General features: G+C 39.7%; 1 protein-coding gene across 5 annotated transcripts in view; it reads right to left on the minus strand.

Annotated features, from left to right (window-relative positions):
• PLCB1 (phospholipase C beta 1) overlaps positions 1 to 13567 on the minus strand; it is a 714547-nt gene that overhangs the window by 62712 nt on the left and 638268 nt on the right. For 2 of the 5 annotated variants that reach the window (XM_027621225.2, XM_027621226.2), the window contains exon 32: positions 6955 to 7072. The exons of the other annotated variants lie outside the window; for them this stretch is intronic. In XM_027621225.2, coding sequence (XP_027477026.1) covers positions 6974 to 7072 — 99 coding nt within the window. In that variant the 3' untranslated portion in view covers positions 6955 to 6973. The remainder of the gene's footprint in view (positions 1 to 6954; positions 7073 to 13567) is intronic. 5 annotated transcript variants of the gene reach the window in all.

A 13567-nucleotide genomic window follows, 5' to 3' on the forward strand; every position in this document is an offset into this window, starting at 1 on the left:
AAAATCCCTTCCTCTCTTGACATCTCTTATCTTTCAGGATTTCTGCCCTGCTAATGAGAATCTTCTCCCTCAGGGAGCCCCGTCCTTCTCTTTCCTGGAGCTATGATTCAGGAAGGATAGGGAGGGAAGGAGGATGTTTAAAGAGAAAAGAAAATATATCCGTTTATTATGGGCAAAGTCGTTTCACCGCTACACAAGGCAGAGTAAACTCTAATTACGGAACAGTAAACGTGGAAGTCTCTTGATCTACCTATACTTTGTGTAGCCACCATTGCAGGTTTTGTGCCCTTGTGAATCAGCTCTGGGGATCACGAAGCAAGCTCTATCAGTATTATTATTAATGTACTAAATAGCAAGAGGAAAGAAACGACCCAACATTTAACTGGTGTCTAGGGAAACCCTTTACTGTTCTTGATAGTTCTTGATAGTTTATGCCACATGCTCATTAAGATCTCATTCTTCCACTGAAGAACTCTGATTCATCACAGAAAAACACAACCCTGACAACAGTAAAATGGGTGAAGTCCCTTCTTCCCTATTCTTGCCTGGCAATCATTTAGTTTAGTCATGGTAAACTAGACTGGACCATAAGTTAGAAGTACTGATTAATCTCTTCTCAAATGGATGTTCCCTTATTCCCTACATTCCCCATGACTATTCCAGATTTCTGCTTCCCTTCAAGTCTGGACTTCTGGAAGAGTGTTAGATAAGCAGTCCCTCATTCCTTGCTTCCTGTTTATCCTACACTTATTTGGTCCCCACTCCCACCTTCCTACCGACCCATCACTAATACCAAAGGCACCAGGGGCCTCCTGGTTATGAAAGTCAAAGGACACCTTTTCTGTACCACTCAGTCGCTGTAGTCACTGTGCATCATTTTGTTCCTCTTGGCTTCTCTGACAGTCTTGGTCTTTCTCCGCTCTCACAGGTTGTACCTCTTCTGTCTCTTTCAGGTTCTATCTCCTCTACCAGATCTCTTAAAATGAAGAGTTATCTGGACCTCAGTCTTGGGATCCCTTCTCTTTTCCCTTTCTTGCCAAGGATTTTAGCCATTCTATGCTCGAATTTGTTCTATATTCATCATTCTCAGATTTTTGTGGATATAAGTTACACTCAGAGAAAGGTTGAAAACTTCCAATCACTTAATCTTTGCTGCTTGAATTTCTTCTTCTATAATCACCTTCATAAGAGTCTCATACAGTGTTATGGTGACAAAAGAAATCCTAAAGGAACAGGGTTTTCATGAAAAAGCAAGACACATTGTGGTGTCCATTTGATGTGTCTACCTGGAGGAGGAAACTGAGTCCCTATTTGCTCTGTAATCTTAGATAGGTACTTTCACTTCCTGGGCTCCAGATTTGAGAGACCACAGGCATGACTTAATTGTAGTGTTAATCAATGATTAAATGTGAATTCTGCCAAATGGCATTTCATTTTCAAAATATGAGCACCTCCTTATTTGTCTGGAAGTGGTATAAAAGGGCAACAGTAGAGGGGTGCCTGGGTGGCTCAGTCGGTTAAGTGTCTGACTTTGGCTCAGGTCGTGATCTTGGGGACCTGGGATGGAGCCCTGTGTCAGGCTCCCTGCCGAGCATGGAGTCTGCTTGTCCCTCTCTCTCTGCCCCACCGCTTCGCTTGTGCCCTCTCTCTCTCTCTCTCGATCTCGCTCTCGCCCTCAAATAAATAAATATAATCTTTAAAAAAAAAAAAAGAGCAACAGTGGGGAGAAATGTTTCCTACAAAATATAAAGCTTAACCTGAAAACCGCTATTTACCCCAAAGGTTTCCTATTCTATTTCACTTATTGTCACTTAAAACTTTCGTAGGAACAAAAGTGTCCCCTTTAAAATGAATGAGGCAAGTAAGTATAAGCTTAGTATTAGCTGCAGGGTAGTATTAGCAGTGGGAGGGATCTTATGTTACAGATGAGGCAATTATCTGGTAGAAAACATTGCTGGGTGGGTTAGAAAAATGTTGTCAATGCTACGTTTATGTTTTAAGGGAATTTTCTGTTGCCCCCAAAATATTGTATATGCAGGGACTGAGAGTCCATGGGTCAGCAAGGCAGCACTGCCCCTTTCTGGTGAAGGAAACAAAGAAATACAGGCTTTAAAAAGGTAATAAATTACATTTCAGCAGAAAGTTTGGTTTTGTTTGTAACGGATGGGTAATAATGTTTGCTTCTGTGGTAGGTGGCAATAGGAACCCTGCATACACCTGTGAGCTGAGTTTTGGGTATTTGTTACCTTTGTTTTTAATATAATTTGTTTAATTGTAAGTGTATGTAATTTACATTTTTATAACGGCTGCATTTAACAACTGGCTCACAGAATCCCTGAAAATTTTAAAAATTAACTTCTTGCGAGCTAGTCTGACCAACTCCAAGTCACCACTGGCTTGTTTTCAGAGAATAAAGGAAAATTAATGTTAATATTTCTTGAGCAATATTTAATTACACTTGAGTTCTGAGAGGTACACACCTAATTTAGGTGTTTTCTGTACTTGTTAACTTTCTAGAACTCTATGTATCTATCAATAGGTAAATCAAAAGCAGTGATTAGAATTATCATATGCTAGATCAGTAGATGATAGTTTTCTATAAATTTGTGTGAGCTGAGTGTGAGGTATGTCTCTCCTCCTCGGGAAAAAAAAAAAAAAAGAACCCGGAGAAAAAGGATATTTGCTTATTGAATGAATGACATGTTTTATGGATATAATGGTGTCTCTTCAAAACTCTTATGTTGAAGCCCCAACATAGATGACTTATTTGGAGATGGGATCCTTAGGGATAAAATTAAGTTAAATGAGGTCATAATGATGCGATCCTAATCTGACAGGACTGGCATCCTTGTAAGAAGAGGAAGAGACACCAGAGTGCGCTCTGTGCACAAGGGCAGGTCAATGGCCATTGAAGGTTACAGCAAAAAGGCACCATCCGCAAGCTGAGGAGAGACGCCTCACAGAAACCAACCCTGCCGGCACCTTGACCGTGGACCTCACACTGCACAACTCTGAGAAGATAAGTTTCTGTTGTTTAGGCCACCCTGTCTGAGATTATTTTGTTACAGCTGCCCAAACTGACTAATACAACATGCAAATAATGCAATTCCGTAGCAGTTAACATGATACTCATACCTTAGCCTCTGTCGCGAGGTCACCAGGAATTTCTTCCTGTCTGCTCCTCTGCTTGACAAACTTCTACTTAATCTTATTGGTCAAGGGTTACCACCTCTGGGAAGCATTCTTTGGTTTCCCCCAGTATGTATCAGGCCTTCCTCCCCTGTAAACAGCTCTATTATAATGATGATCATAGTGTTTTTGTCCTAACACAAATCCTTTGAATCCTTTACTTTTTTAAAGTTATTTATTTATTTTAAGAAAGAGAGATGAGAGAGAGAGAACATGAGGGGAGGGGTAGAGGGAGAGGGAGAGATAATCAAGCCGACTCCCTGCTGAGTGCAGAACCTGATGTGGGACTCCATCTGAGGACCCTGAGATCACAACCTGAGCCAAAATCAAGAGTTAGCTGCTTAACTGACTGAGCCACCCAGGCGCCCCCACCTTTAAATCTTTTAAAGAAAGGTAGATTACATGTTAGAAATTAAGATTCAGCATACCATGAACCTGTGCTGCCTGTATGTTAGCCACTAGCCACATGTGGCTCTTTGTCCTTAAATTTAAATAACATTTCAATATAATTAAAATTCAATTCCTCAGTTGCATTAGCCACACTTCGAATACTTTATAACCACCTGTGGCTGGTGGCTAATGCATTGAGCTCTCAGACGTGGAACATTTCCATCACTGCAGAAAGTTCTGTAGGACAGAGCTACACTGGACTGCAAACAATTTGAGGTGGGGGGGGCAAGCTTTGCATCTTTTTGCATTGCTTTATTGTCCCAGCATCTAGCCTAGTGCCTGCTATGCAGTAGGCATCCAGTATTAATTGAATTATTAAAAGAAAAAAACGAACACTATTTACCTAGTTGCAGCTCCTTAAAGCATTCATGGTTCCTAGAGATCACAGAAATAAACACATCTATATAAGTGTGTTTTTATGATTGGCAAGTAAAATGCTAAAAATAAGCAATTTTCATTTTTCCTGGGATGAAAACACGAAGATGCATTAAGATGTAATTATAGAATTAATCTCAGGTGTTAATATAGCAATCTATAGTTGTTAATTCAGAAGCACAATATCGATTCTAATTTATTTTTTTCTAGGTCATCTCTGCTTCATTGCTCTTTAAGTGACCCTATGGACTCATTAAATCTTTCAGCATGATATTTATGCAACCCTATTTAATGAGTCCTCCAACACCTTGAATTCTCTGGATCTCATACCTATTATTTCAGCGGCAAACTTCTGAGTTTAATTAATCGTACTCTTTCTGGACACAAAGGAGGTCAGGAAAAGGTTGCTGCGCTTGTAGATAGCCCCTTTGTTGCCACATTTAAAGATCTTCGAAGAGACCCACAATAACCCTTGGGAATTTAGGTATTTAGATGTTCCTACACTAGGAAACTTTTCTTTGTTTCTTGCTTAAATGTTTCGTAAGTTACCTCAAGGGACTTCCCTTCACTCAAACTCTAGAGCAAAATTTGGAGGAGCCCCGGGGCACCTGGGTGGCTCCTTCGGTGAAGCATCCTCCTTCTGTGAAATTTCACGTATTTATGTGAAGGGTACTCTTGGGATCAATCTTAGAGGAAAAAAAAAATCACTCTTTTCTAGCAAATGCACGATGGCTTTATCTACTATTACTTTTTATTCATTCATTTTGTGTTCAGCCGTAGTCTATCAATGGAAATATTATGAGGTGAGCGAGAAACATTTGGGGGAAATATTAAACGTGGCCCAAAAAATGTACCTTTCATATACTGGTAGAAAAGGACTTTTTGTTCTTTTTCGGATACAAAACAGTGCAATTTTTTTTGTTCTGTTTTAGCAATGAAACCTCTTTTCCCACAGAACATGAGAAATGGTTTATTTTTATATTGCTTTTTATATGTAGAAAGCTGAAGGGACCAAATCATGATGTGATTAAAGATTTTCTTAAGGTCCAGGTATTGTGGGAATACCTATCTCTTTTGAAAACAAATATTTTTGCTACACAGGAAGCTCAGTTGACCTTCTAAAGGAAAAACAAGTCGAGGACCAGCCTTTAGAAGCCTGATGGAGAACAGCAACTAAAATGGGGTACTTAGGTCTCTCTTGCATTTGTTTCGAAAAACAAAACCCAAGTCATGTGTTCTGAGCTTCATTGCCATTTACCTCCTTGGAGAGAATTCAGTATCCCATCTGTGGTATTAAATGTTTCACAATAACTTTCAAAAATACCAGGAGAGTAACAATAAGTGCATCAAAAACAAACAAGCAAAAATCCAATGATGCTGATAGCTGATGACTTAAAACATGCCCTGAACATTTATAGACAAATGAAGAAGACATTGTCAAGGTCTTGCTGATGCCTTCCTGGAGAAATCAATATTTCCCGCCCCTCCCCTGCCCCACCTTTCCATGTGGACTTTATCACGGGGTCACCACAGGAACAAGATCATCACCTTGGGGAGGACAGGGAAGGAATTCATAGCCAGGCTGAGGCTTTGCTCTAAATGGCATTCTCTCCCTTTCTCTAGTGTCACAGTCCGTAGTAAAAAAATAAAAAGGCTCAAAGGGTTCAGGCTCGTGATTAGGCCAAAAACTTAAAATACAATAAACCTCCAGGAAAGCAGCTTAAAGCTTTTCCTTCCAGGTGCCACCACCAGGAGGGGTAGGAATGTACTAGATCCCTGCTTGTCAAATGTGGTCCATGGAAATGTGGCAGTAAGGGCATCCCCTGGACTCAGGTGAGAAATGCAGATCTCAGGTTCCACCCAGACCTCTGGAATCAGTATCTGCGTTTTCATAGGATCTCCAGATAATTCATACACTCATTGAAGTTAGAAAAGTGCTGAGCTAGAGCATTACTGAATGTGCTGATGGATGTAGCGGACAAGAAGGAAATTGCAGCTTTTTTTTTTTCCCCAGTAAAGTTGTTGTTTTCACTAATTCTTCGACATGTTTCTAAATGTTCTGCTTCACAGATCAATGAGGGCTTGAAGATGAAAACATCATAAGCCTCACTGTAGGTCTCTGCTTTCAGTACATCAGAATAGATGTATTCTGCTTTCTCTATAATCACAATAACACCTCTTTTCTCCCTGAAATGCACGCGCACTGGAATGGTTTTGGCCAGTTTTCTTATTAGCAAGAGGAATACGATAGATTTCATGATGCATTTCCTCTGGCAAGTTAAAGTCCTCTCTAACATCTGAGCTTCATTTTGCTTCAACCAGGAGCCCCTGGCCCAGGCGTCCCTGTGAGTGAGGTCTTTTCAAGAGCTCTTGATTTTAGAGAATCCTGAGCTATCCCTGAATTCAAAACATCATGTGGGAATACAATGACTTTTACTGGATTTTTAAAAGGACGGGTGTAGTCAATTGAATGGAGTGGTCAGGAAGACTCCCCGAGAGTTCATTGAATCCCACTGGAGTTTAAGATAATAAGACTGTGGGCAACCAGTGCTGCAAGAAGTAGGAACTTAAAAATGTCTCAAAAGCAGAAATAATAGTGTGAGTTTAAGAGAGAAAGATCGAGTTCTAAAAGGAAGCCAGTTTGCAACTAGAGAAATAAAATGAAGAAAGGGGAAGAAGACAATAAGGGGAGAATGGAATTGATGCCAAGAAGAGAGAGAACAATGATGAAAAAATAAATACCAGGGAAAGACAGGTAAAGGTGAAGGTGCATCATGGGTATAGCTAGAAACTATGGCAGGAAAAGCATGGGAATGTAGAGAAAGGCTGGCGGGGGACGAGGGTGGCGTGAAAAACAAAGGAGCGAGTCCAAGATGTCTGTAAACTTGATGGCCACATGCCACCCCTCTCTCAAAAGCGACCCCTCCCATCCAGTCCTACCTGGCCGGAAGGACGGTGGTCACCACTTGAGAGCTTGAGGGTTGGGGGGAGTAAAGTTGGGGGAAACAGAGGGATCCTCATGGCAAGTTTCCGACAAGAATGAGGAGGAACCGTCCCCCTGTGTGGGAAAAAAAGGGAGGCTGTCATTTTTGTGGCATTGAAATGGATTTCTAATCATCGGTTGTTTCAAATTCTTGGTCTGGGAGCTCTCTTGGAGTACCTTCTAGAATGGAGATTTAAAATCTCCGTATCCTTTGTCTATTCCAACACTTCCAACCACAAATGCAATGGGATTGGCAACTGAATTCTCCTTGGTTCTTGCCTGCCCTCTGTAGGAATTAGTTGTTAAATATGATTGCAACTAGTAGTTTCAAGAAATTCTTTACAAAATCCCACTACTGTCAAGAAACTTGAAAAGAGATTGTATGGAATCCCTGACAGCAACTGAACAAAGCAGCCCAATGAGTCTGGGCTGAATGGCTATACTTTTCTCTCTCAAAGAGAGAAAACTATTTTTTAAATACATGAAGTTAGTTTTGTTAGCCCTCTGCATAACTCGTTTGTTAAAAAGTTATGTATCAAGCACCAAGTATGCGCCAGGCATTGTTCTTGGGTGCCTAGAACTCAAGAGCATCAGTGAGCAAAACAGTCCAAACCCCTGCCCTCCAATGTAAATGCAGCTTGTGTTCCATTGGGGAGGGATCAACACTGAATGACACACCTAAGAAAGAAGTAAATGACCTAATGAGAGAAGGTGATAAATGCTCTGAAACACAGCAAGTAGAGCAGAATAAAAGGAAGAGGAGATACTAGGAATGGGGAAGTAGGGGAAAGTAAAGTGGTCATGGAAGGCCTCTTTGAAAAGAAAGTGGTCATGGAAGGCCTCTCTGAAAAGAAAGCTTTGAGCAAAGACTTGAGCCACAGGAGGGAGGTGCCCAAGCAGACCCTTGAGAGATGAACATTCTGGGCAGAGGTCCATACAACAGTCCAAGGTGGCATTGGCCTGGGTTGTTGGGTCCCAGCAAGGAAGCCAGGTTGGCTGGAGCAGAGGGCAGGTCAATGAGGAAACAAAGAGAGGATACAGCAAAGTGGAGTCAGATCATGTCAGACCTTGTAGACTTTTATTTCTCAGAGAGATGGGAGCCATGAAAGAGTCTTGAACTGAGGAGTGAGCTGATTTACGTTCTAAAAGATGACTCTGTCTGCCCTGTTGGGAGTAGATTGTGAGTGGGCACGTGTTGAAGTGGGAAGACCAGTTAGGAGGCTATTGAGAAATCCAGTTGAGAAATGAGGGTGGCTTTGACTGGGGTAATGGCACTGCAATTGGTACCTTAACAATTATAAAGATGTCCTAACTCTTTTATATTTTGCAAGTCCTACGGTATTTGTGATCCCACCTAGAACAAAGTCCCAATAATCAATTAAAGAATTGCAACAGCTCATTATATAGTTCCTAAAATCTAAGAACTATTAAAAAAAAATATGTAAGATTCAAAGGAAAAAGAGAAGAAAATCCTTTCCAGCCAAAGCTAGAAGACAACATATTCCCTATTCTCTCCATGTCACAAAACCATATACATGCTGCTGGCTACTATTTGAGACAGGATTTCCCATATACTAGCATAATTTGGGAGGGCAAAATCCATTTTGATGCCAAAATAGTTAAACATGTTAAGTTCCCCCGATTATATCAGGTTGTTTGTGTGAGTGTGTGCGTGTGTGTGTGCGTGTGCGTGTGTGTGCGTGTGCATGTGTGCATGTGTGATGGTCACGGACGGTATGCAGTGGAGAATCCATGCAAACTATCAGAAACGTCATGAACTGTTTATTATTCCATCACAAACATTAGCAAAAGTTAAATCCACCTCTACTGATAAAACTCTTTGAAATGTAAAACTCTTTGAAATATGGAAATACTACTTGAGCCTCGGTTTCAACTACAAAGTCAAAGACCTCCTTGTCAAATTCAAAGATTATCCGCAGCAAATGATTATAATAAATGTAGAAGACTTGTATTAATTGACATTTATTGACAAAAAATGCATAACCAGGACTCCAAGTGGTAGGTTTGTTACATTAATTTGGCCTTAGGCAGGATACATGGGAAACAGAGAATGTGACTCTTGCTTTTAGAAACTGCTTTCCCATTTTGAACTGAAATTTTCTTTAGCATTTTTCAGCTCAGTGGTTGTGCATTTTTCCTTCTGCAATAACTTTTCCTCTGGTCTCTGCATGCTGCTTCCTCAAATGTTTCAAAGCACCAGGACATTTCCTTTTTGGATATTCTACAGGTACATATTTTTCTTGGTTTGAATTTGCCATCCTTCCTGTGAAAATGTTGAGGACCACGGTAAAATCAGGTAGTGGTTCCTTGAAATGAAATGAAATCTTTACATTCCTTGCCTTAAACAGTATTTAGGGTGTGTGTGTTTGAATATTTTTATTATTCTGGTTATACCAAAGCAGGGCTTTAAAAACAAACTAGAGATACATTTGGAATAAAACATCTAATTACTACTGGCAAAATTCACATAAATCATGCACAATGGCAGGCACACAGAGTAGAAGTCAACCCAAAAGGTTTTGTGGGCCATCCGTGGTTGTGTGAACTCATTTTTAAGGGCAGATAAAAGTCAATGGGATTAAAGTCCATCTTATCCAAATTCCTGATGTTAATCTTAGTACTTTCTGGGAAGACTATGAACCCCATCAACACGTATACTCTCTCTGCTCTAGCAGGTGGTGAGTATTCTCTTTGGGTCCCCTTCCCTCCAAACTGTATACCCATCACTGCACTCCCACATTTACTTATCCTTAGGAAAGACAGTAAGGACAAAGGAAGGGGAAAGAAAGCTAATGGGGTAGAGAAAAGGGGGAGGAATCAAGGACAACCACGTGAATCTCTCTTCCAATTTTGTTTAAATCTCAAACCCAGTTGCCTTACAGGGGCTAATAGATAACAGAAACCCATGAGGCAACCTGGGGAATGCCATACAGGCCGAAGGCGAGCCTCTTCTCTGTCCTAGAGATTTGTTTACATGTTGGCTCTTTGTAATCATATAATCTAATTTTTTAAAAGATTTTATTTTTAGGTAATCTCTACACCCAATGTGGGGCTTGAACTCACAGCCCTGAGACCAAGAGTCGCGTGCTCCACTGACTGAGCCAGCCAAGTGCCCCCATATAATCTAATTTTTAAAGAGAAATTAAAAAAAAAAAGAAAATTTCCAAGCATTAAATAATAGCATGAGGGTTTTGTAATGTGCTGACTTGCCTAGGCTGAACTACATTTCGAGAGTTCCCTTTCCAGGTAGGGTGAGTTATAGGGGAGACTCTCCTGAGAGTTGGAGGGCTTGAAGAGGGAGGCAGCAGGCATCTGTAACACACACATGCTGTTGCAGATCTGTTGAATGGGGTCTGGAATCACTTTCCCTTCTCTTTGGGTCTTTAGTTGTTCCTACTGCTGGGCCAGGTGTGTGTGTGTTCAGCTCTGTGATAAAGACGCAGTCTTTTGGAGGTTCTGCTTCTCTAGGTGAACTCCAACCAATACAGATGTTAATGAATTCAAACGTATTAGAAACACCATGTGGAGATTTTTTATTTCTGGTTAGGACTTGGACCATCCTTCTCACAGAAAACAACTAAAAAACCTGGATTTGGGATTGAAACTATTTTCTTTAAAGAATCTAAGAACCACAAAAATTTAAAGAATGATCAGGCCCAAACTGCAGAACCTCAAACGTAGACAGGGAAGCCACTTTTGCCCTGATGGGCTTTTGCTAATGCTGAAAATTTTGAATTCATCTTTTGAAAGCCTGGTAGGGTGGAGCCACAACTCAAAGCCTGGGACCTGTACAGAATGAGGAATCTCAGGGGAAACTTTCCCTACAATAAGCCAGACATACAGATTGTAGATTAGAAAATAAACCAAATAGCACTTATGGAATCAAATAGAACACAAAAGCTAGAATTAAAAACTCAGTGGAAAAGTAGAAGAGCAGTGTAAACAAAGAATTGGTAAATTAGAAAAAGGGTCAGAGAAAAATTGTCCACAGGGTAGCACAGAGAAACAAAAAGATGGAAAATATGAAAAAAGTTAAAAGACTGAGTTGATGGAGTAAAAGGTCCATTTTATTTTATATGTGAATAATGTGAATGAAGCCATTTTTGCTGACACAATGTCTGAGTTTCTACAGAAGTGAGGAAAATTATCCATCCAGTCACCTCAAACACATATTTAGATACATTTTAGAAAAACGGCACAGAACACAACAAAAAAAATCCTAAATGCAAGAAAAGGAGGAAAAATGAAAGCTATTACCAAAAGAATTACACTGAGACTAACAGCTTCTCAATAATAAGAGAAGCCAGAGGACAGGGGAATTTTATCTTCAATGTGCTAAAAGAAAATAACTGTCAACCTGAAATTTTATACACAGTGAAAGTATCCTTCCAGAATGAAGGTAAAATAAAGACATATTCAGACAAAAATGAAAACAAAACCAAAAACCCCAGAGTTTGCCATCAGTAGACTGTATAAAAGAACTTCTAAAGGTTGTAGAAGATAATGGTCCCAAATGGACGGTCTAAGACACAAGATAGAATGCTGAACAAAAAATCTTGTGAATATGTAGATAAGTCTAAATGAACACTGACTGTATAACATAGAATAAGAAAGTCTTATTTGTTTAGAAATATGTACACATTTATTAATAAATTTTAAAAATATATCATGAAAAGGCAGAGTCAAACGGTTCTAATGTTCTAGTATTGCCCAGAAGGAGAGTCAATGTATCCAAGCTTTACATTCAAGAAAATAATGAATAGCTACACTTTTTAAAAAGGTAATTATTCACATTGATCAAATGAAAAAAAAGTTTCTTTCACAGAAAAAAAACCCCCAAACCTAAATTATTGGGTGGGTCTACCAAGACTTGACAACAAGCAAAACATAGTTAATGGGCAGCCAGTTTGCACTCTGTGGTCTAGCTTCATTGAGACGGTCCAATGGGTGATGGCAGGGAGAAACCACATTTCCCCATCAAGTCACAAAGGATCAGGGAACACACAAATGAATCATGTAAGGAAGAAGCTTTTACTTTAAATGCCCTAGTGTCTTTTCTCCCTGAACACTGGGAAGGCAAGACTGAAATCACAACATTGAGAGTTCTGTCTCAGGGCCCAGTGGTAGGTCTGACAAAACTAACTTAACCCAGAGGGATGAGTCACTCATCCTGTTCATTCTAAAGATGTCAGGGAAATGAGGAAAATCAGTCTATATTCCCCTGGTAGAGGGAAAAAAAAAAAAAAATAAGAGCCAGTAGGCTACATAATGAAATGTTCTTTCGCTTATAAATTAAAATGCCCTAAAGCTTCCTGGAATTCTCTCTTATTGATGAGCTCAATTTAAAACAGTAAACTTGTGTTTTTAGAAGCATCAAAGACAAATTAAATGTCAGAGAAAAAGTAAATTCCACATTTATTGACTGTTTTATGAGGTTATGGAGACGGTTCATTAAAAAGACCCCTTAAAAGATGATTCTTCTTGTAATGAGAGCCAGTAGCTGCAAAGTGATCAATATACATTGGAATATTTGCAGCAGATTCGGGGCAACTCTGATTAACGATGCCTCAGCATGTTAAAATAAATCTTTTTGAAGTGTTCAGGAGAAAGGCAGAATGTCCTTTTTATAATGGATCAGTTTAGAGTTGAATGTGACCACAGAGGTTATGGTTTCTCTCTACTGGTGGTTGGGTTGTGGGTTGCTTCTATCACCCTTTGTACATATATAACCTTTTCCTATTGGCTTTGGCAAATCCAGGGATGGAAATTCCAAGGAAACCAATTATGTCACTTATATAATTGGTGGGCTTTATTGCATCCATCTTAAGAACTCTGTAGCTATAGATTTCATAAAAAGACACACCTGGAACAAAGCTGAAAATAGCATACACTCAGGGACTGAATAAAATATTTCACTGCTAGGATACATGCAACTGAACATTTTTTCAGAATTTAGAACTTTACCGAAAAGGAACTGAATATTCTCTTTCAAGGATGTCTACTGTTGTTTGTAACTTAAGAAATTTCAGAGGGACTTATGTACAGGAATGCACAGTGTAATTCTACATCAAATTGAGGGCCAAAATATTTATCTATTGCATAAGTTGCCTCTAGAAATCACCTACTTCCATTTTCCTCAATGCCCTCAAAAATTACATACAAAAGGAATAGACTCGTTGATCTCTTTTTTAGTGGAGAAAAAATGGACTCTACATATGAAAAAGGCCTAGTGCATGTCACAAAGTTGGACATTCTAAAGTAAATTTTCACACTGTGGCTGGCCAAATTTGGTTCCCTACCAAATATGTGCCAGTAGGATGGAGGTTCTTGGTCTAAGTGTGGAAATGAAATGGTTTTGACTGAGGCACATTGTCTTCTGACTGTTCTATTGGAGGACGGTAACAATTTTAAGAACTTGAGTTGATACTTACAGATCATAAGCCCGTGGTTGAGTAAAAGGTTAGAAGGTTACACTTTGAATTAATCTTCATATGTAGCTTGCTCTACATCCAGCCAGAACTCCTTGCCATTGAAGAACTGTTGTCTTTC

This window comes from Zalophus californianus, chromosome 8 (assembly GCF_009762305.2).
Source record: "Zalophus californianus isolate mZalCal1 chromosome 8, mZalCal1.pri.v2, whole genome shotgun sequence".
Lineage (NCBI taxonomy): Eukaryota > Metazoa > Chordata > Mammalia > Carnivora > Otariidae > Zalophus > Zalophus californianus.